Below are 25,006 nucleotides of genomic sequence, written 5' to 3'. Positions count from 1 at the left end.
AATTGAAGATATATAGCATACATTACTTATCAGGATATATTCTCCCAATACTTTGGGAAAATCAGAGTTTTTAACAAAATTGATGGCCAAGAGGTACACCAAACTGCACTTAAAATGATTGGGGCTTTTTTTTTTTTTTTTTTTTTTTAAGACAGGGGTCTTGCTATGAGGCCCAGGCTGGTCTCAAACTCCTGGACTCAAACAATCCTCCCACCTCAGCCTCTCAAAGTGCTGGGATTATAGGCGTGAGCCACGGCACCCGAACTATTGGGGCATAATTACAGTAAGTTAAAAGACAAAAAAAAAGGAGAAAAAACGGTCAATTTGAATCCTTGAAGATAGAAAGGCAAATTATTAACTTTCCCAAATTTGTTTGTTTTCTTCAAACTTTGTAAATGTCAATTTTACAGGGCTAACATATTTGGTGAAACAGATTATTTTAATAAACAGTTACCCTCTTAACAAAAAGAGCTTTTCAAAAATAGCATGTACCTGGCATAAAGTCTAGCCATGTGTCAGAAAATGAAAGTGTGTTTTCAGAAAAACCAAACAGCCTCACTTGATACTATAAACCCCATTTTGAAGACTTAGGCACATACACTCAGTTAAAACATTGGGGAATATCCAGTTCTTCAAACCACAATCTAACCTGTTCTGTGATGTTTTAATAGGTGCCTAACCTGCTTTCAGCTCCAACTACCCCATAAAGATTTCTTGTCTCGACCAGCAGGGTTGAAGACATTTTTGAATAAGTTGACTTAAACCACAGTCTATCAGTCAGCTTTGACCACAGCAAAAACAGGCTCTGCAATTGCTAGAAAAGAAATTCATACTTGAGAATTTTCTACCTAAAAAATTCATACCTGAGAAATTCATACTTGAGAATTGAATTAAGAACGCCCGCAACAAATCTTAATTCAATGTATATCATATTTAAATTTCAACCTTGTTAATTTATCAAACTTTTAAAATCAAGAACAACTTCTTTTGGGAGGAGGAAAATGGAGAGGGATTAAAAAAGATGCCTCAGAAAAGTAGTTAACTTCTTAATTAGGTAAATGTTATCCAAAAAACAATCAAATATCTTTCTTCTCAATTCCTTTATTAATTCTCACATTTACCTTAAACAAGGTTCACACATTTTTCAACTAAAAATTAGATCATAAAACCACTCTTAAGCCACCTCTTACCAAGGCTAATCTACTTTATTTCCTTTTTTCGAAAGTTATTCAACAAATATAAATATTTACCACTTACGATCTTGGGATCTTTCCTTTCACTAGTGAACCCATTGCTTCTGAATCAAAACAATTTGATCTCGTCTTCAAATTACTTAGGTTCCACTGTCCCAGGGGGATAATCCATAAAATTAGCTGTCAATATCTTATAAGGATTATATCACACTGAGTTCTCAGAAAAGAAAGGTAGCATCTAAGCCATTTTAAAAACGATCACTAGACTCCGACCCTGCTGCTAGAAAAGATCAACTTAGAATTTGATCTACCTAAGCAAAATAAAAAGGGGTACCAAAAAGGCTGAACAGACATGTTCATTTATCAAAGGTGTTCACAATTGCTTGTATAAATCTAAAGTATTTTATAATGTTTTGACATTTAAAATGGCTGTCAAAACAATTTTTAATTGTTTTAAAATGCTTTGTCAGTTAAAAGGAAATATAAAGAAGTCAGATCATGGGAAAAGCTACTTATAGATAGATGGAAAGATATAGAAAAAAATGTATAGATAAGAAGTATTCAGTTAAGAAATTATAATATGGTCAGGCTTAGAGCTAAAATAGGCCTCAGAATTTTATATTCTTGTTTTAAAACTGAGAAAAAAAAGAAAGAAAATGAAAACACCTAAAATCATGCAGAAAGAAAGGAACAGAGCCAGAAGTAGAACCCAGGTTTCCTGTCAGTGTTCTTTTCATTTTGTGACTTTTATAATTTCTTCCTATTAATGTTCTATTTGGAATTACGAGATCTATTTTAAGTTAAAAGTGAATCTATTAATTTCCAATCTGTTCATAGAGACCTTAGCATACAGACTATCAAGTGACATATATATACCTTTTTTTCCCCCAGTGTTTTGATGTTCATCTCTACAGCTTTCCAAGTTAAAACTATTTAATACTTGGTCTATCATGCTACCCAAAAACAAGATCACTAATAATCTGACTAGTAAACAGCAAAAAGCTTCTTAAAAATATTACTCAATCCAACAACTTAGTAAAAAATGGTACAATCTTTCGTTTAAAAAAATAATTTTTTCCAAGAAGAATGACTATTAAATCATATCTACTACTTATACCTCAACTCTTCCCATCTTTAAGGGTGACCACTTTTTTCCTTTTTCTTTTTCTTTTTTTTTTCTTTGAGACAAAGTCTCACTCTGTTAGCCAGGGTGGAGTGCAGTGGTGTAATCAAGGCTCACTGCACTCTCAACCTCCCTGAGCTCAGGTGATCCTCCCATCTTCAGCCTCTCAAGTAGCTGGGACCACAGGCATGTGCCACCACACCCAGCGAATTTTTTTTAATGTTTTAGAGAGACAGGGTTTCACCACATTACCTAGGCTAGTCTCAGAACTCCTGGACTCAAGTGATCTGCCCATCTCGGTCTCTTTGTATGTAGACTGTACCATGTTGAATATATTATCAATATTCAAGAAACTAGCTTGAACCAACTTTTGCTGGCCAGTTCCACTGTACTGGCTCCGAAAATTATCCTCTGGGTACTCCCTACTACCAAAATGGAGGTATTCTTCAAAAGATATTAAGAAATTCTCCCTATCAAGCCTTATTTATCTATCCACTGATTGTTATTACATATTAAATAAGCTTAACTGCCCAGTTTCTATTTCAACACTTCCAAAGTACTCATTTGTCCAGACCTTCGCTTTCCCATATAAAGAGCTAAATCAAACTCAATTATCTAATTATCTATATAGAAGCTAACCATACAATAACTCTTAGAGCCCTAGGCCCATGTAAAGATTTCACACTAGCCCCATTCTTTTCTTCTTTTTTCAGTCTCACCAAGGATAACATACTCTTATTTCTCTAATCCAGGCTAAGAATTCTGCAGCTCCTCATCTACCAGTATTTGTTTTTAAAACATATAATGTATACAAATACACATAAATTCAAATACCTCTGAGTGTTGATTACCTCTGAGAGATATAGCTATGGGTGATTTTTATATTTTTGTTTTCTTTATATTCCATTAGTTTATATAATGAGCATTTATTACTTTTATAATTGGAGCAAAATGTTTTCAAAATGTAATCCTGATACAGAATAGACCTTTACTGAAGACCAAAAGATAACTGTATACTTCCTTTTTGCCATTAAGAAATAAAGCTTGAGTTTAGAAGTTACCCAAAGAATTCCCAAATTAGAAGAAAACAGACATGACTCGCACCTGTTTTTCAGTAGTTTTTTTTCTAGCTTCTGCCCTCTCTTCTAATTCTTCCAATTCATTATCCTCAGTATCAAGATCATCATCATGTTCATCATCAAACTCATCTTCATCATCAAAACCCTCTTCATCATCATCTTCTATTTCAGCTCCAGAATCTTCATCATCATCTTCTTCTTCTTCCTCCACCTCCTCTTCTTCTTCATCATCTGTTGTATTTCCTGTTTTACCTTCCATATTACTTAGGTCGGAAATCAAAAGTGCCTGCAAGCCATTCTGTAATTTGATGTATCTGGGGGAAAAAAAAAAACACACACACACATTTTGATTCAGCTGTTCTTTACACCAATACAAGTAATCAGCTTAGCAGAATTTTAAAAAAAAGAATCCAAGTACAAGTACAAATACACATATGCACAACTAACACTATTTGTGAACTAATAAAATTGGTTGCTCTGGAGAGGGAACCCCAAAAGCTCATCAGTTTTTGAACAGCTGGAGGGAAATGAAGGTAAGAACACTTCATAATATACGCTGTTTGTATTTTTAAATTTTGAACTACATAAATGTATTTACCTATTCAAAAAACACATTTTAGTAGTTAAAAATAATACAACTCACCACTCGGCCTCCCCTATTTCTCAGTTTGTAAGTATTTAAACATTCTATCATACCAGAAGACTTAGCCTAAGATAAATTGTATCCCTCAATATACAGAGCAGTCATGTCAGCTTAATATTACAGCAAAATCACACAAAATTAAACTGTTGATTTTCTTTTCTATAAAATATTTGACATATCAGTCTCCAAAGCTGCCTTTATGAACTAAAAAGTGGTTACATCTCTATGAAAATGAAATCACCCACAGACTGGTAGCCCCCCAGGAAGATTATTCTGCTTTTTTTGAGACAGAGTTTGCTTTACTGCCCAGACTGATCTTAAACTCTTGGGCTCAAGCAACTCACCTCAGCCTCCTGAGTGGATGGGATTACAGGCATGTGCCACCATCTCAAGCTCCTGATTCTTATCTGCGAAACTACTGTGCCAGTTTGATGACTAGGTATCTATTACAGACCACTCCCATTTACACTAATTCTTTTTTTTTTCCTTTTTTTTGAGACAGTGTCTCACTCTGTTGTGTAGGCTAGAGTGCAGTGGCATGATCTCAGCTCACTGCAGCCTCAACCACCTGGGCTCAGGCAATCCTCCCACCTCAGTCTCCAGAGTAGCTGGGATCACAGGCACAGGCCACCATACCTGGCTAATTTTTGTTTTTTTTTAGAGACAGGGTTTTGCTGTGTTACCCAAGCTGGTCTTGAACTCCTGGGCTCAAGCAATCCACCCACCTTGGCCCCACAAAGTGCTGGGACTACAGGCATGAGCCACCGCATCCAGCCCCGTTAATACTAATTTTTTCATGTATTTATTCAATAAACATTTATTTAGCACCCTTTACATATCAGATACCATGCTGCATTAAGGATAAAAAGGGTAAAACAAAATTCCTCACCATCTGGCATTCACTGTCTAATAATGAGATAAGCCAGTATAATACAGAATGACAGAGATAAATACAGAATGTAAGAAAGCAGCAGTCAGGGAAGGCATCTAAGACAAGGTACACTTAAGTAAATCCTTGAAGATAAAAAGTCAAGCAAAAACTAAGAATAACATGCAAAGAAAGACAAGGAAGAGAACCTTTGGCCTAAGATGGAAGACTGAACACTGGGATTTATCTACTTTCCACATAAAATAATCACAATTAGAGCTCAGGAGTTCAAGACCAGCGGGCAACATAGCGAAACCTCATTTCTACAAAAAATACAAAAAATTAGCCAGGCATGGTGGCATGTGCCTGTAGTCCCATCTACTTAAGAGGCTGAGGTTGGGAGGATGCTTTGAGCCCAGGAGGTCCAGGCTGCAGTGAGCCCAGATCGGGCCACTTCACTCCAGTCTGGGTGAAAAATGAGACCCTGTCTCAAAAAATAATAAATAAATAATAAAAAATAATCACATTTAAGTGATAGAAAAAATGTTTTTTTTTTTTTTTGGTTTGTGAAAATAAAATCATGACAGAAAACAGGAAAGGACACTGTTAGCAGATCACAAATTTTTAGAAATCATTAGAAGACATGCAAATTTGATCAGATTAATGGAGAAAACAGCAGAGAAAACCACAGACCTATAAACATGTAGTAAGATATTGGTTCTTCCCAGGAAACCCTAGAAAAAGTCTAAGCTTCAGATCAATAAATAAGAGCAAAGAGAGCCTCAGGGCAATAAGCTCAATTATTTAAACTGGAAGCAATCCAAGTCTACTGACAGCAGAATATAAAAACTGTGGTATATTCATATAATGAAAATTTTCTTCACAGTGGAATACTGTAACACAGGGAAATACAGAATTCAGCAACAAACTACAACAGTGGTTAATCTTAAAAACGTGAGTGAAAAAAGCAAATCACGAAAAAATACTATATGAGTACCATTCATATAATGCCAAAAAACAAGCAAAAGTAAACAGTATATTATTTAGGTATACATATATATATGTGATCAAACTTTTTTTAAGCAAAAGAATGATAAACACAAAATGCAAAACAGAGCGGGGCACAGTGGCTTGCGCCTATAATCCCCGCACTTTGGGAAGCCGAGGCAGGTAGATCGCTGGAGTCCAGGAGTTCAAGATCAGCCTGGGTAACATGGCAAAACCCCATCTCTACAAAAAAAAATACAAAAATTAGCTAGGCATGGTGTATCTATGGTCCCAGCTACTCCAGAGGCTGAGGTGGGAGGATGGCTTAAGCCCGGGAGGTGGAAGTTGCTGTGAGCCATGTTCACACCACTGCACTCCAGCCTGGGCAACAGAGCAAAAACCTGTCTCAAAAAAAAAAAAAAAAAAAAAGCTAACTACTTGTTGGGGTGGGAGGGCAGGGCAAATGTAAGGATACAGAGGGATTAAAATGTTTGAGACCACCCCAGAAGTAGACAGCAATATGCCACCTCAAAATATGCCTCCTTGGCATAAGGATTGTTGAACTGAAGTCAATTAAAAAGCAAATGCAGGAAAGGTCTCTGCCCTCCACTTGCCTAAAAGCAGGACATAAATTTACTCCAAAGACAAAAAAGGTAAAAAAAAAAAAAAAAAAAAAAAAACCCACCCCCTTTTTACCGTGGAAGAACACAAGTTAACCACCAAATACAACTTTACACCTGTATTGGTCTGGATACGACACCAAAGGAATCCACATTAACAAGTTTACTAATTATGTTTTGCCTGCCATTATTTGCCTTTCTACAAGTTGCTGCCCCTACAGACTCAAAGTCCTTTTTCTTTGTCTTGACACTTTGCTAAACATTTGTTGAAGATACTATATAAGCTGGAATTAAAAGCCAACTCATTCTCTGAGTATCTCCCATGTATTTATGAATTATACATGTTAACAAACTTATATTTGTTTTTCTTTTGTTACAGGGGACCATTCCAAATAATAACTTATGAGGGTTGAAAAAAATTATTTTCCTCCCTTACACAACCCAACAGCAGGACAAGTTAAAATCCAAGAGCTATTTTCCAAGAATATGAACAATCTGTCCAGAAATAAATTCTAAGATGAATCTCAGAGATGCAGAATCACAGAGAAGCAGAGTTTGAGGTAGTCCCAATATCTATATCAGATATCAACTCAGGTTGGGGAAAAAAAAAGCCAGGGAAGGGGCTTGGTCTTTGTATGGTGCATTTTTTTTTCCAGCTTAAATTTTTCATAAATAAACAGAAAAGAAAAAATCTAAAAATCTACTATCAAAATAATCCTATGCATTCTACTTTCAAAATAAATCACAATTCTGATAACTTCTCATCAACTCCACAGCTATTTCCTTAGAGCATGTTGTCATCGTGTCTAATCTCCTCCTAACTCTCTGTTTCCATTCTAACCTCAATACCCTGGCTATACTCGCCTCCATCACCACCATCCCTCCACACCCCAACACACCTCAAGTCAATTCTCAGCAGGCTAAGTAAAGCAAGTGAGCCCTGCTATGGGCTGAAATGTGTCCCCCAAAATCCTATGTTGAATCCCTAAACCCTACTACCTCAGGATGTGATTGTATTTAGAGACAGGGCCTTTAAAGAGGTAATTAAGCTAAACACCCGGCCTCTAGAGTAGGTCTGAATCCAATCTGAATGGTATCCTTATAAAATGAAGAAATTTGGAAACACAATGGTACACCAGATATGTGTGCACACAGAGAAAAGACCATGTGAGGAGATACCAAAGAGAAGGCCAACCGCAAGCCAGAAAGGCCTCAGAAGAAACCAAATAGGGCCGAAGCGGACGGATCATGAGGTCAGGAGATCAAGACCATCCCGGCCAACGTGGTGAAACCCCGTCTCTACTAAAAATACAAAAAAATTAGCCAGGTATGGCGGCGCATGCCTGTAGTCTCAGCTACTCGGGAGGCTGAGGCAGGAGAATTGCTTGAACCCGGGAGGCGAAGGCTGCAGTGAGCCGAGATGGCGCCACTGCACTCCAGCCTGGGTGACAGAGCAAGACTCAGGAAGGAAGGAAGGGAGGGAGGGAGGGAAGAGGGAAGGAAGGAAGGAAGGAAACCAAATAGGCTGACAGCTTGATCTTGAACTTCTAGACCCCAGAGCTGTTATTTAAGCTACTCTGTCTTTGATATTTTGTTATGGCAGCCTTAGCAAATTAATACAAGGCCATTTCCCTTTTCAAAATTCATCATTGGCTTCCCATCATACTTAAAATCCAAAATCCTTACCATGGCCTATACAATGCTCAACGTAATCTCATTCTCGTTTACCTCTCCAACCTTCTTTCCCACTACTCTTCCTTCATTCTGTTTGCTCTGACCAAATGACTTTATTGTTGTTTCCTAAACACTGCCAACAGACTCTCTCAGTCCAGGGCCTTTGTGCTTGCTGTTCTGTTGGCCTTAGGGGCCCTTAACCCAGATAAACTATTTGCCCGACTGCTCTACCTTTTTCAAATCTTTCATGAAATGTCCCTTTTTGGCCCGGGCGCAGTGGCTCACACCCGTAATCCCAGCACTTCGGAAGGCCAAGGCGGGCAGATCACTTGAGGTCAGGAGTTAAAGACCAGACTGGCCAACAACGGCGAAACCCCGACTCTACTAAGAATACAAATATTAGCTTGTGTGGTGGCACACGCCTATAGTCCCAGCTACTCAGGAGGCTGAAGCAGGAGAATCACTTGAACCCGGGAGGCGGAGGTTGCAGTGAGCCAGGATTGCACCACTGCACTCCAGCCTGGGCAAGAGTGAGACTCCGTCACAAAAAAAAGAAATATCCCGTTTTCAGAAATGCCTTCTCTGACCACACTATCTAAAATAGCTCTTTCACCCATTTCTATTCTCTTTTATCCTGCTTTAACCTTCTTCGCACCATTTATCATTACTTGATTTTATTTTCTGCCTGCACCATTAGAATGTTATCTCTGGGGACAGAGCTTTTCTTTCCTTCACAGCTATATCCTGGGACAACACCAGGCATATATATACCAAACATTTAAGAAACAGATGTTGAATAAACAAAAGAATGTTAATGCCTGGAGGGAACCTGATACACAGTAGGTACTTAATATCTACTTAATGAAACAAAATATGAGACAAAATCTAACACCTAATTTTAAAAAAAATGAAAGCTATGTGCAGAACATGTATCCATTAAATGCATATAAAGGTACAACAATAGAACTAGAAGTACACAAATCAAATGTAATGGTAATGTATATCTGGGGAAAGGAGAAAAAGTAGAGGTACAAAGATATTTTACATTTTATAATTCTTTTTTTTTCTTTTGAGACCAAGCCTCACTCTGTCGCCCAGGTTGGAGTGCAGCGGTGCCGTCTCGGCTCACTGCAACCCCCACTTCCCAGGTTCAAAGTGCTTCTCCTGCCTTAAGCTCCCGAGTAGCTGCGACCACAGGCGCGCACCACCGCACCTGGTTAATTTTTTTATTTTTAACAGAGACGGGGTTTTCACCATGTTGGCCAGGCTGGTCTCGAATTCCTGACCTCAAGTGATCCACCCGCCTCGGTCTCCCAAAGTGCAGGGATTACAGACATGAGCCACCGTGCACAGCCGACACTTTATAATTCTTAAACTTTTTCAATCTTTTTGTGTCTAGAATTGGTGGGTTCTTGGTCTCACTGACTTCAAAAATGAAGCCGCAGACTCCCGTGGTGAGTGTTACAGTTCTTAAAAGCGGCTTGTCGGGAGTTTGTTCCTTCCGATGTTCGGATGTGTTCAGAGTTTTTTCCTGCCTGTGGGTTCGTGCTCTCGATGGCTTCAGGAGTGAAGCCGCAGACCTTCAGGGTGAGTGTTATAGCTCATGAAGGCACCCAAGACCCAAAAAGTGAACATCAGCAAGACTTATCACAAACAGCGAAAGAACAAAGCCTCCACCAGATGGAAGGCGACCCAAGCGGGTTGCCACTGCAGGCTTGGGCAGCCTGCTTTTATTCTCTTATCTGGCCCCACCCACATCCTGCTGATTGGTCCATTTTACAGAGAGCCGATTGGTCTGTTTTACAGAGAGCTGATTGGTCCGCTATGACAGGGTGCTAATTCGTGCCTTTACAATTCCTGAGCTAGACACAAAAGTTCTCCACCTCCCCACTAGATTAGCTAGATACAGAGTGCTGATTGGTGCATTTACAAACCCTGAGCTAGACACAGAGTGCCAACTGATGCATTCACAATCCTTTAGCTAGACATAAAGTTTCTCCAAGACCCACCAATCAGCTAGACACAGAGCGCAGATTGGTGCATTTACAAACCTTGAGCTAGACACAGAGTGCTGATTGGTGCAGTCACAAACCCTGAGCTAGACACAGGGTGCTGATTGGTGTGTTCACAAACCTCGAGCTAGACACAGAGTGCTGATTGGTGTACCCACAATCCCCCAGCTAGACATAAAGGTTCTCCAAGTCCCTACTAGACTCAGGATCTGAGTTGGCTTCACCCAGTGGATCCCCCATCGGGCCAGCAGGTGGAGCTGCCTGCCAGTCCCGTGCCTTGCACCCACACTCCTCAGCCCTTGGGCGGTGGATGGGACCGGGCGCCGTGGGGCAGGGGGTGGCGCTCGTTGGGGAGGCTCGGGCAGTGCAGGAGCCCACGGCGGGGTGGGAGGCTCAGGCGCAGCGAGCTGCAGATCCCGAGCCCTGCCCCGCGGGGAGTCAGCTAAGGCCCGGCGAGAAATCGAGTGCAGCACCGGTGGGCCGGCACTGCTGGGGGACCTGGCGCACCCTCCGCAGCTGCTGGCCGGGGTGCTAAGCCCCTCACTGCCAGGGGCTGGCGGCCGCTCTGAGTGCGGGGCCGCCAAGCCCACACCCACCCAGAACTCTAGCTGGCTCGCAAGCCCCTCACGCAACCCCGGTTCCCGCCCGTGCCTCTCCCTCCACACCTCCCCACAGGCTGAGGGAGCTGGCTCCGGCCTCCGCCATCCCAGGAAGGGGCTCCCACAGTGCAGCAGCGGGCTGAAGGGCCCCTCAAGCGCGGCCAGAGTGGGCGCCGAGGCCCAGGAGGCGCCAAGAGCAAGGGAGGGCTGTGAGGGCTGCCAGCACACTGTCACCTCTCATTTTGTAATAAAAAATATTCATTTATGATTTGTACAATAAAAATGATTTTGTAAAAATACAAAACTCACTCCTTAGCAAATTAAGAACATACACATAAAGCCCTTAGCTTTATGGAGGATCACATCTATAAATCAACATCAAATCCATTTTAAGACAGTCATGAACAAAATGTCCTTTATCGTCACTACTATTGAATATTATATTGGAGGTCCTAATAAATTAAAAAAGATGCAAAATGTACATAAATAAAAAATAATTATGGCGGGGCACAGTGGCTCACGCCTGTAATCCCAGCACTTTGAGAGGCCAAGGCAGGCGAATCACGAGGTCAGAAGATCAAGACCATCCTGGCTAACACAGTGAAACCCCATCTCTACTAAAAATACAAAAAAAGAAAATTAGCCAGGCGTGGTGGCGGGCGCCTGTAGTCCCAGCTACTCGGGAGGCTGGCGCAGGAGAATGGCGTGAACCCGGGAGGCGGAGCTTGCAGTGAGCCGAGATAGCGCCACTGCACTCTAGCCTGAATGACAGAGCGAGACTCCATTTCAAAAAATAATAATAATAATAATAATAATAATAAGGTACAAATATTGAAAGCTAAAACAAATCATTGCAAAACATATTATTACCTAGAACAAGAGAATTACCAAAAACAAAACCCAAAAACTATTACTAATAAACAGAGTTCAGCAAAGTAGCCAAAATCAAAGAACTATAAACAAAAATCAGTAGCTTTCCTATACATCAAAGGTAAGTAAGATTTTTTTTAAAATCCCTTTGGCCAAAGCAATATAAACTATAAAATGCATAAATATACCTAATAACGATAGCTCACATTTTAAATGTATTAACTTACATGTCTTAACCCAGTTAATCTTCACAATAATCCTAATGAGTTATTCCCATTTTATGGATGAGGAAACTGAAGCACAAAAAAGGTCTGTTATTTGCCCAACCTTATTGTGGCTTAGCAGGGACTGACTCTAAGTAGCATGACACTAGAACACATTCTTTTCACTACTACTGAACAGCCAACATTAGGAAAACTAGAAAACTTTACAGGTGAAATAAAAGACCTCACTAAACAGTCATACTATATTACTGGGTGGGAACATCCAATATTATAAAGATACCAATTCTTCCCCCAAATTAATCTATAAACTCAAGGCAATTCCCATAAAAAACCCCAACAAGGGCCAGGCGCGGTGGCTCACTCCTGTAATCCCAGCACTTTGGGAGGCCGAGACGGGCGGATCACAAGATCTGGAGATCCAGACCATCCTGGCTAACACAGTGAAACCCCGTCTCTACTAAAAATACAAAAAAAAAAAAAAAAAAAAAAAAAAAAAAATAGCCGGGCATGGTGGTGAGCGCCTGTAGTCCCAGCTATGCGGGAGGCTGTGGCAGGAGAATGGCTGAGACAGGACAATAGCGTGAACTCGGGAGGCGGAGCTTGCAGTGAGCCAAGATCCCGCACTACAGCTTGGGCGACAGGGCAAGACTCCTCAAAAAAACAAAACGAAACAAAAAAAACCCAACAAGATTTTTTTGTGGAACTTGACATACTGATTCTAAAATTCATGTGGCCCAAAACACACAAAAATGCCAAGAACATTTTGAAAAAGATGGCCGGGCACGCTGGCTCACGCCTGTAATCCCAGAACTTTGGGAGGCGGAGGCGGATGGATCACGAGGTCAGGAGATCAAGACCATCCTGGCTAACACGGTGAAACCCCCTCTCTACTAAAAACACAAAAAATTAGCCAGGCGTGGTGGCTGGCGCCTGTAGTCCCAGCTACTCGGGAGGCTGAGGCAGGAGAATGGTGTGAACCAGGGAGGCGGAGCTTGCAGTGAGCCGAGATCGCGCCATTGCACTCCAGCCCCGGCGACAGAGCGAGACTCTGTCTCAAAAAAAAAGAAAAAGAAAGGAAGAACAAGGGGAAGGAAGTGCCTTACCAGGTATAAAGATACAGACTTTAGGCTGGATGTAGTGGCCCACGCCTGTAATCCCAGCACTTTGGGAGGCTGAGGCAGGCAGATCACTAGAGCCCAGGAGTTCATGATCAGCCTGCCCAACATGGCGAAACCCTTTGCTACTAAAAATACAAAAATTAGCCAGGCTGGTGGTGTGTGCTTGTAATCTCAGCTACTCTGGAGGCTGAGGCACAAGAATCACTTGAACCCAGCAGGCGGAGGTTGCAGTGAGCCAAGATTGCACCACTGCACTCCAGCCTGGGCAACAGAGCAAGACTCTATCTCAAAAAATAATAATAAATAAATAAATAAATATACAGACTTTTAAGGTGACTGAAATGAAGCTGAACTACTAACAGGAACACCAACATATCAATGAAAGAGAAGAGGTTCTAAAAACAGAGCAGTGTATATAATACTGTTACAATGCCATTTACTACCACAACTCAACAAATGATGCTCAAACAATAGGCTATTCATTTAGTGAAGAAAAAATAGCCATGTCTACCTTACCTTCAACACATATAAATTCCAGATTACTTAGAGCTGAAACAGAACAGGGACACCTCTTACAGGGCCTGTGGGCCCCTAAGCATAGAAATACAGGAAAATATTGAGTTCTTTCAAGGGAAATTTCTGGCACCTAGCTAGCCTTGGAAAGTAAACATGCAACTTAATAAGCAAGTAATAGTAACTTTAAAATAGCCAAGGAAGTTAGTCATGAGAACGTTTGCTTCCCTACAGAAACTAAAGATAACATCTCAACATCTGTCTCTTCAGTTGTTTTTCAGAAACCTGAACTCCCAGCAAAAGGATCTGCGGGCACACAGACCTCAGATAAGGAGGAACTGGAAACTGAACTCGTCTGCTATCCTGAAATTTACCCCTGCCTTTAAAAACTGTTACCTGTAAATCATAGGGGAGGTCACAATTTAAGGGTTAGTCACCTGGTCCTCCTTGCTTGACACCCTGTAAATAAACACCATGCCTTCCTTTCTACCACTGCAAAATCTTGGTGTGGATATCCGGCCTTATTGGACTGGGTGAGCCGACTCCGGTTTGGTTCTCTAAACACCGGCAGCCAAAATGGGACAAAAGTCTGGAGTGGGTGCCTCATCTGTACCACATATGTCCCTGGCCACAGCCACCCTTGGGCCCAATCCAGCAGCTGCCTGAATTCTTTTATTCAGGGACAGATCCGTGTGTTTGGCAGGCAATCAGACACCGTTGGCCTGTGGTGCTTCTACTTTCACAGCATTAGAAACAAATCACCTGAGAAGATGTCTTTTGGTAAGTGGGGGGTTGATGCGTGATAGCCCCATAGTATTTTTCCTTTCAGCAGGAAATCCAGCCTTGCTTCAGCAAGGTATTGGGCTCTACTTCATCAGAATGCACTTGGTGGGAGATACCCCAGAGCTGAAGACTGAAACCTTGAAAAATCACAATTTGAGTGTGATTTGCTTGCTTGAAAATCTATTTAATACTTAACACTTGGCCAAGGCATTAAAGGTTTGTCACCTAGGTTTTGCAACAAACCTTTAATGCCTTGGCCAGGGTTTTGTTTCATTTGAGAAACACAAGTTCTATTTCCTTTATAATTTGTAGAATACACATTAAGGTGTATTCTGCAGAATTGGGCCATTTTTAGATTTGGGCCCAAGGAAAAAAAAAAGATTTTTTTTTTATTGCAGTAGTGCTTGGCCACAATATTTTTTAGACTCCAGAAAAAAGTCTGAAAAGGGGAACCTTTAAACTGGACCCCTAAATTTTAAAATAATCTCAGGCATCTCTCTAAAAAATTGATTTTACAAAAAAAAATTATTTTCTAAACAAATTTTACAAAGGACACTTAATAGTGTCATGACTAGCCTTGAGAATTCACTTGACTAAATTAAAGAACAAATATCTCACCTAAAACAAGGTTTAAATCCTTTGCAAGCTCGAAACTGCCTGCTTTAGATCCCCTCCAGGAACAGCAGTGGTAAAGCACTGAGGCTGCCTGGGTTGAATTCCCAGCCAGGGAACACATCATTTTTTGGTTTAATATTTGTGTGACTTTTGCCATTTATCGTTCCTTTTTCCTTCTATGGGCAGCTTTTGATTTCCTGTCCTCCATCTGTGCGGGGGGCAGCCTACAGGTTTTTTGGTATGTTTTTTGGTACAGGTTTTGTGTGTGGATGGTCAGCTGAGAAACTGAGGCTCTAGAGAATATGGCCAAACAGAAATGTGGTCTGTACTCCATTTATAGCTAACGAAATTTTCCTTTCTTTAAGCTGTCTTTGGGGCAGCTCTGAATCTTGTGAAAACTGCTTTCCACCTCTTTCGAGACCTCATGCGTCCTTGTTGAAGTCATAACCCTGGCTAAGGCTTCTTAGTTTCATGGGGGAGAATATCTTTGGGGTGAAAAGAGTTCAAAAGCCAGAAATATCAACTGTTTGTCCCAGCTAAAAATCTGAGAGTAAGAGATTTGAAAGGATATTTTTTTAAGAACTCTATGGTCAAAAGTCTAATTAAAACTAATATTTAGGCCATATTTGTGTGTGTATGTATATATAACTATATATATAAAATTATATAACTGTATAACTATATATACATTATATATATAACATGTATATGAGGCCTTAAAACTATATAGTTTATATAGTTTTAAACTATAGTTTATGTATATAGTTTGAAACTATATCGTTTATATAGTTTGAAACTATATCGTTTATATAGTTTGAAACTATATCGTTTATATAGTTTGAAACTATATAGTTTGAAACTATATAGTTTATATAGTTTGAAACTATATAGTTTATATAGTTTTATATAGTTTTATAGTTTAAACTATACAGTTTTTAATAGTTTTATATATTTATGGGGCTTTTTTATAGTTTTATATAGTTTATAGTTTTTTAGTTTTTTATGTGAGCCTCCACGCCCGGCCACTTTTCTTATTTTCTGTCTACTACTGGCTTAGCAAATTTTGTGTGCTGCCCTGGAGTCTTAATTACTTCAGGTGATCACACTGAACTATAAATATAATTGCCTTTTTGTTATGCTTCCTTGTGGACTTTCATCCTCCCAAATTAAACGGGCAATTTTATAATTAGAATTTCTGAGATGCTGACAAAGACAGGTAACCTATAGATATATCATCTGACCCAGCTAATAGAACAATAATACTCAAGTTCCTTCAATTGTCATAATCTGAGGGCCCCTTTCAGAATGTTACATAAAAGAATTCCTGGCCAGGCGCAGTGGCTCATGCCTATAATCCCAGCACTTTGGGAGGCCGAGGCAGGTATATCATGGTATCAGGAGTTCGAGACCAGCCTGACCAATATGGTGAAACCCTGTCTCTACTAAAAATTAAAAAAAATTAGCCAGATCTGGTGGCGTGCGCCTGTAATCTCAGTTACTCAGGAGGCTGAGGCAGGAGAATCGCTTGAACCTGGGAGGCGGAGGTTGCAGTGAGCCAAGACATGGCACTCCAGCCTGGGTGACAGAGGGAGACTGTCTCCAAAAAAAAAAAAAGAATATTATATAAAAGAATTCCTTTATTTTGGAAGTCCCTTCACTTGAAGCTATCTCAAACAAATTTGCCAGAAATAATAAGACTCTGCCTCTATATAAAAGGCTTACTTGATTTTGCCTCTTGAGAGGAGCAAGAGCCCTACTCCCTCCCTCCTTAGAAGTCTGCTCTCTGAACATGTCAGAAATCCCATATCTTAGCTGCAAGTAAATTAACTCATTAAAAGTAAACAAGTCCACATACTCACTTTGGGATCCACAAATCTATTCTTGCCCAGGTACTAAAAAGATGGAGGTGGGTTATTTCTTTGGATGGACTTTGTTACCTTGGTGGGGAGTGGCGTCCTATGAGCACATGATTAGAAATCTCTCTCTTTAGGAATTCTTGCTAAGGAAACTTTGGCAGCAATAACTGCCCAGCAGAAAAGAATTAATTCATTGGCTCAGGTGTCTTAGATACTAGGATAGCCTTAGATTACATCTTAGCCAAGCAGGGAGGTGTGTGTATGGTTGCAAATCCCACATGCTATACTTATATAAATGAATCTGCTGAGGTAGAAACTCATCTAAAATAAATTAGAGAACAAGTCACCTGGTTACAACAGGTCTCCCTGACTGTCCCTAAGGACTGGTTTTCTTCGTTATTTTCTTGTATTCCTCATGGAATAAAATCCATGTTTTCTGGATTGCTAAAGTTACACATATCAATCTTGCTAATTTTTCTTGTGCTTTATATCATAACCAAATGTGTGTTAAAATGTAATAAAGCAGTGACTAATACAAATAATGACAGTTCAGTACCATGGTGCCATACCTGGGACTCATGGATACCTTGAATTCCGTGCTAGAAACTTACTATCCTCGGCCGGGGGCAGTGGCTCACGCCTGTAATCCCAGCACTTTGTGAGGCCGAAGCGGGTACATCACGAAGTCAGGAGTTTGAGACCAGCCTGGCCAATATGAGGAAACTCTGTCTCTACTAAAAATACAAAAAATAGCTGGGCGTAGTGGTGCACACCTGTAGTCCCAGCTACTTGGGAGGCTGAGGCAGAAGAATCGCTTGAACCCAGGAGGCGGAGGTTACAGTGAGCCGAGATCATGCCACTGCACTCCAGCCTGGGCGACAGAGCAAGATGCCATCTCAAAAAAATAAAGAAAGAAAGAAAAGAAACTTAATATCCTCATATCCTAGTCCTCAATCTTTGCCCCAATTCAACAGGAAGCAGGCAGAGCAGTCTGCATCCCAGTACCCCACAAGATTGATGGGTGACAAAAGATGGGGAATTGAGATGACGCAGGGACCCGAAGCATAGAAAAAAGGAAAATCTTGAGTTATTTCAAAGGAAACTTCAGGCACCTAGCTAGCCCTGAAAAATAAATGTGCAACTTGATAAACAAGCAGGTAACAGTAACAATAGCCAAGCTGGCTCAGCATGGTGGCTGACACCTGTAATCCCAACTCTTTGGGAGGCCAAGGTGGAAGGATCACTTGAGGCCAGGAGTTCAAGACCAGTCTGGGCAACATAGCGAGACCCCATCTCTAACAACAACAAAAATAGCCAAGGAAGTTAAGAGTCACAAGAATGTTTGCTTCCCTATAAAAACTAAAGACAATATCTTAACATGTCTCCAGTTGTTTTTCAGAAACCTGGGCCCACCCCAAAAGGATCTGCCAGCACAGCAACCTCATATATAGAGGAACTGGGGACTGAACTCTGACTCCCCTTCTTTGTTCTAAATTTCTTTCTGAGGGGCCTGGAGAAGGTTATACCCATGAGCCAGTGCTAACATTCTTTTCTGCTGATCTCAAATTTTTAGACAAAGCTTTGCCTCCTTAACCAACTGCAAATCAGAAAATCTTCTACTATACCTATGACCTATACACCACTGCTTCAAGATATCCCAACCTTTTAGGCCAAAATCAATGTGTAACCCTCCATGTATGGTTTATGATTTTGTCTGTAACTTCTGCTATCCAGAAATTTACCCCTGCCTTTAAAAACCCTTACCTGCAAATCATCGGGGAGGTCAGGATTTAAGCATTAGCTACCTGGTCCTCTTTGCGTAGCATCCTGAAAATAAATGCCTTCCTTTCTACTGCTGCAAAACCTCAGTGTGGTTATGTCCTTATTGTGCCAGGCGAGCAGACCCAAGTTCAGTTCTATAGCAGAGCTAAAAGGAAAGAATGGTTTTATTTAAGAAAAAAAATTGGTATAATATTTGGGTGAAGAAAATTTGTACCAAACAAGATAAAAAATCCAGGCCCTTACAAAGAAAAAAAAAATGAAAAGATTTCACTGTATACTAATTTTAAGCTTTTATAAAACAATATCATAAACAAAATCAAACCGCAAATTGCATACTGGGAGGAAAAACTAATAACATGTAAGAGTTCCTTACATTAAGAGAAAAAAAAACCCTATTAAAAAATAAGTTTAAAAATATTACTATACAGCCTGGCCAACATGGCAAAATCCTGTCTCTACAAAAAATACCAAAAAAAGTAGCTAGGTATGGTGACGCACGCCTGTAATCCCAGCTACTCAGGTGTCTGAGGCTGGAGGATCGCTTGAGCCAGGGAGGAAGAGGTTGCAGTGAGCCAAGATTGCGCCATGGCACTCCAGCATGGGCGACAGATGGAGACCCTGTCTCGAAAAAAAATAATGATAATAATAATATATACTACACACATTACGAGAACACAAGATGTCAAATAAAATGATGCGCAATCTCACTAGAAATAAAAGATAATCAACTTAAATCAATGAAATATTTTTCATCCAACAAATTAACTAAACAAAAAATAAAAACAATTGCTATCCAGTGCTGATAAGTGGACAGATTATTCTCACACATTTCTGATGAATCTCAAATGGTATCACATTCTTGTAGGGAAATACAGCCATTTTTATTTTTAATGTAAACTCTGAATACTTTTAATCCAGTAATTTCATTTCTAGGTATTTGTTTTGGAAAAACTATCAAACTGTTTTTCTTTTTCTCTCATACTACTACAATGGTCATCAACCAAAGTCTTCTGTGACCAAATCCGTGCAATTAATTCTTCAGTGGACACCAACTGGGTGTCCTCCAAATCAGCTCCAACACTACCTGGAAATAGCATCAGATCCCCCAGGATGAGGGCTCAGTCCCCAAGACTGCCCTGCCAACAAACAAACATACCAGTTTCAAGTCCAGACCTCTGGAACTTCTGACTTACCGGCTTTCAAGTTGGGGTTCCCACGACCCCCTCTTTGGGTTTGATTAATTTGCTGGAGGGCTCACAGAACCTTGGGAAACACTTACATTTACTAGTTTATTGTAAAGGATATTACAGATAAAGAGATGCCCAGAGTGAGGTATGGGGGAAGGGGCACAGGGCTTCTATGCCCTTCCTGTGCAGGCCGCCCTCCAAGAACCTCCACGTGTTGAGCCATCCAGAAGCTCCTGGAACCTAGTTCTCCTAGGTTTTTATGGAAATTTCAAAATATCAGCATTCCTTCCTCCAAGGATAGGGTGGGACGCCCTCTGAGGAGGGTCTTATAACTCCCAATCAGAAAGGCAGGGAAGATTATAGGGTCTTGTCTTGGGGCAGATGAGAGATGGATAGGAGAAGGTCTGAGAAATTCTGTTTCCTGAGGCCTGCCCATGAGACCTGACACACCCAACACTGTAACAAAAAGACTTTAACAAGGGCTATGGGAGTTACAAGCCAGGAACAATGGATGAAAACCAATATATATAACATTTGTTAAATTAAGTCTAGACACATGAGACCTGACACACCCAACATTGTAACAAAAAGACTTTAACAAGGGCTATGGGAGTTACAAGCCAGGAACAGTGGATGAAAACCCATATATATAACATTTGTTAAATTAAGTCTAGCCTAAAGCCACCTCCTTACATATTTTAAGTTTGGCCTAAAGGTTTCTCTGTACACAGTGAACTGAAACTTAACTAGATGTATAAACAGATCGTAACCTACTTTTGTGCTAATTACCAAGTTTCAGCCAATCAAAGGCAGCCAACTGTTCAAACTATGTTCAAATACTCCAAATGCCCGAACTGTAACAAATCTGGCTGTTTCTGTACCTCATCTCTGTTTTCTGTACATCAATTTCCTTTTTGTGTCCATAAATCTTCAATCATGGGACTGCACCAGAGCCTCTCGGAACCTATTCTGGTTCCTGGGCTACCCAATTTGTGAATCATTCTTTGCTCAGTTAAACTCTGTTAAATTTAATATGTCTAAGGTTTTCAATAGATGTCATGCCCAGGAGCATGGAGTGACCAAGCAAGGTACCCCTCAGACTCACATTGTCCATTGCTTTCTGGAAGCAACTGATATCGTGGTAAGTTCTCGCTGAGATTCTGAAGCTCGACAGATTTGTGTTTGGAACCGAGTTTGAGCAAACTTCTGATCCAAACTGGGTTTGGAAGTCACAACAGAAACTGGACTGGGTCCATGATTGGATTGGATCTGATAATTAACTGACTTGGATTCAGTTAAGAGGCCGCAGATGTCCAGGATCAGGCAGAAACTAGCAGAAATGGTAATATTACAGGGGGTGCAGACTTCAGAAATTTGCAGAGATTTTTGCGTTCTACATTCTTTCTCTTGTACCCTTAGGTAGGGAAAAATCATTAACTAAATTGATGAAGGGGATCTGAGGACCAAATCCAGGATTCAAGGGAAATATTTGATCCTTAGTATCTGAAGAACACAGCATTCTACCTTCTAGCTAGAAGGTAGAATGTATAAATATTAGGCCCCAGAAGAAGTAACTACTTACAGAAATGGCAAAATCTTTGTAACTTAAAATTACAGTGGACCGTTCCTAATGAACAACACAGCACTTGAAAATGAGGGCTCCTGAATTAGTCTTCAAGGATGCCTATTGATGTGCAGAAGCTTCTAAAAACATTTCAATATTTTTATTGCTTTATTAAGACTCTTCATAAAAGGCAAATAAGGCCAGGTGTGGTGGCTCATGCCTGTAATCCCAGCACTTTGGGAGATCAAAGCAGGAAGATCGCTTGAGCACAGCAGTTCAAGACAAGCCTATGCAACATAGTGAGATCTCCTCTCTACAAAAAATTAAAAATCAGCTGGATGTGGTGGTGCACACCTGTAGTTCCAGCTACTCAGGAGGCTGAGGTGGGAAATTCACTTGAGCCCAGAAGGTAAAGGCTGCAAATCAGCTGTGATTGCGCCTTTGTGATTACACAGAGGGAAACCCTGTCTTTAAAAAAAAAAAAAAAAAAGGCAAATAAAAAGCTCAGGTGAATAATTGACAAGAAAAATTAAATCTGCTAAACTTTTGGCATAAATACTATCCTGCCTCAAGAGTGAAAACAAAGATATCCTGGATAAAATGTTTATAAAATGTAAACCAGTGGGTAAAGCAGACTTGCTTCCTCTTTAGATCTATCCAGTCTGAGTCCAAGCACAGAGTAATGCTTTCTTTGCCCTATTCCTCAATGGGCTCCATCTACCCTGAACTCAGTAATTTTAGCTAAGAAACAGTAGCTAAGTTAAATAAACCACCTACCCAACTAAAATATATCTTTCTGGCATTTAACTGGCTATCCTGAAACTCTTCTGTACAAGAAATTTACATCTATAAAGGAAATCTCCATTTGTAAGGGTGTCTGCCTGTGTATATTAGAAACTTTTACCATAGTTTTAAATTTATGTAACAAGTCAAACCTTTGTTTAAGGTGCTTTTCTGGACATCTTAACTGAAATTTTACTCACACCATTTTTTCCTTGGTTTGAGCAAATGAGGGTACAATATGTACGCCTAAAGTCTTAGGTTGTGCTTTTGAGATATAAATTTTCTACCTTATTTCACCTAAGAGTTGTCCCATTAGAAATGCAAATTTAAGGTTGCCTAGCTAACAACTGCTTAGGGCAATGAAACAGGTAATGGAAGAATGATAGTCTGAATGGGGAAAAGAAAAACTACTTAAAAGCCAGCAAATGAGAATCCTTTATGTAAGCTATAATATCTGCTTCTTTGTGTCTGTGTCTATATGTTACGTGTATGTAATATTTAGTAAATAAAGGTAGTTGTAAATTGTTACTAAAATAGAAATGGCTTCAAAATTATCAGTTAAATATAATTTGATACTTGCTTGATTTGATTGTTTTTGGTTTTGAGCCTCTGGAGTCAGAGGTCTGGATGTATGCCCACAGTGAGGCATGAGGACACATTCTCAATGCCTAGGCCACCAGCTGCAAGGCAGAATCAAGCCCAATACATCCCCTTTTCCCCTGCCCTAGCTTTGCCTCCTGGCTATTTTGGGAGGGTTCCGTCCTCTAGGCATTGTCTTCCCATTTCTGTCTTCTGTTATGAGGTCTACAGCTGCTGCGTAAATTCAGGACTCAGACAGGACCTGCCGTTCATACCCATCTTGGGTGCCATGTGGCTACTTGAGACCCAGGATGATTAGGAAAAACATCAGGGGGGAGGGTACCTGTGTCACAGTTTCAAAGTCTTTATGGTAACTTAAAATACTTCTAAGTATTAAAACTTAAAATATTTCAAAGTATTTAGAAATGATGTAGTTAGATGTAGGAGATGCATAGCATTCTCAGTTTACCTGGATCTCATGGAGCATAAAAATTGGCATGAAGTAAACTGTGTTAGATTACCAGAGCCCCAGCTCATCTGCTTTGTCTGTACTGAGACAGAAGGGGAGGGGTTACAGACTATGGTGCCTACTCCCATCACTGCTTCCCTCAGCCATAACAGGACAAGTGGGATCTTGAAGGCATCTTGAAAATTGTAAGGTGATCCAGATTTGGCTGTGTCTTTTACTTTGGCCATAGTGGTATCCAATTATATTATAAATTAATTGATGGATTTATGCTGCCAGATCCTCAGAATGTTTGCCTTAGAAGATGACATCTATGCTTCCCCGATGCTTATTTTATTCATACAAGATTGGATTTGACACCCATCAGCATGCTTCATCTTTCACCTCAGAGATACTCAGAGTTGACTTGGGTTGACTAGTCAGGGTTGATTTAGATAGGGTTGATTTTCCCATTCCGTAAGTTTTTCTTTCTGAAGAATAAAACTTCCCCAGATAGAATTGTTTTTTCTTCAAAAATATAGGATAGTTGCTCTAGAACTTTCTTATCTGGAGACAGTTTAACTACAGTTGTATACAGACTTACGTCTATCATTCACACTCATAGCTGCCTCTGTGTTCATTGCTGCCACAGCTAACTCATTGTAGAGACTGCTACCTCTTTCTCTTACTCGACTCTCCCAATGCCTTCTGGCCACTACAGCTAGCTTAAAATGGCATTTCACATACACCTTGGTCACCGGGAGAGTTTAATTCTATCTACTTTTTCATCCCCAGTAGAAAGTAAAAGCTTTCTTCCAATTGGTCTTCCTGTTGCAATTACTATTACTTTTCTGGGGGTGACTTTAAATCAAAACCAAAAATATGTTTATTCACAGTATAAACTTACGTGTCTAGAATAATAAGGAACAGAGAAGTGCTGCCTACAAGAAACTTCCTTTCTCTTCTTACCACACCACCTTTATAATATAGTAGCTAGAATATTACAAGAGAGATAGTGTGGGACACTATCAGCCTTAAAAATATCTTCATTAATTAGACCTAATTATTTTACTTTTGTTAATATTTCCCAATTAGTTGTCCAGAGTATGAAAAATTATATACACAAAGATGTTCCAAGTGGTATTATTATTATTATTATTTTTTTTTGAGACAAAGTTTCGATCTGTCGCCCAAGCTGGAATACAGTGGTGCGAGCTTGGCTCACTGCAACCTCCGCCTCCCATGTTGAAGTGATTCTCCTGCCTCAGCCTCCCAAGTAGCTGGGATTATAGGCGGGCATCACCATGCCCAGCTAATTTTTGTATTTTTAGCAGAGATGGGGTTTCACCACATTGGCCAGGCTGGTCTCAAACTCCTGACCTCAGGTGATCCACCCACCTTGGCCTTCCAAAGTATGAGGATTACAGGCGTGAGCCACTACACCTGGCTGCCCAAGTGGTATTACTTTTTTTTTTTGAGATGGGGTCTCACTCTGCCACAGAGATAATCAAATTTCTTCTTCTTTTTTTTTTTTTTTTGAGACAGAGTCTTGCTCTGTTGCCCAGGCTGGAGTGCAGTGGCACAATCTTGGCTCACTGCAACCTCTGCCTCCCAGGTTCAAGCAATTCTTGTGCCTCAGCTTCCCAAGTAGCTGGGACTACAGGTGCGTGCCATGAGGCCTGGCTTTTTTTTTTTTTTTTTTTCAGTAGAGACGGGGTTTCACCATGTTGCCCAGGCTGGTCCTGAACTCCTCCTGAGCCCAGGCAATCCGCCCCCCTTGGCTTCCCAAAGTGCTAGGATTACAAGTGGTGAGCCACTGTGCCTGGCTACATGAGAAAGATTCTGTACCACCAGAAAACATACACTGAAAATGACAAGTGAAGAAAATA

At 40.4% G+C, this 25,006-nt stretch overlaps 1 protein-coding gene across 6 annotated transcripts in view; it reads right to left on the bottom strand.

Moving 5' to 3' along the window:
- The window catches only part of NRDC (nardilysin convertase), a 90,551-nt gene that overhangs the window by 48,373 nt on the left and 17,172 nt on the right, over positions 1-25,006 (bottom strand). For 2 of the 6 annotated variants that reach the window (XM_054488038.2, XM_063656088.1), the window contains exons 2-3: positions 3,421-3,709; positions 681-814 (exon numbers count right to left, since the gene is read on the bottom strand). In XM_054488038.2, the coding sequence (XP_054344013.1) occupies positions 681-814; positions 3,421-3,709 (423 nt within the window). Of the gene's footprint in view, positions 1-680; positions 815-1,257; positions 3,357-3,420; positions 3,710-18,541; positions 18,705-25,006 lie in introns of those variants that run through there. The other 4 variants (XM_054488052.2, XM_063656098.1, XM_054488063.2 and 1 more) reach the window with 3 other exon arrangements.

This window comes from Pongo pygmaeus, chromosome 1 (assembly GCF_028885625.2).
Source record: "Pongo pygmaeus isolate AG05252 chromosome 1, NHGRI_mPonPyg2-v2.0_pri, whole genome shotgun sequence".
NCBI lineage: Eukaryota > Metazoa > Chordata > Mammalia > Primates > Hominidae > Pongo > Pongo pygmaeus.
The sequence above is the reverse complement of the archived record's forward strand: the minus strand, read 5'-3'. Positions and strand labels throughout refer to the sequence as shown.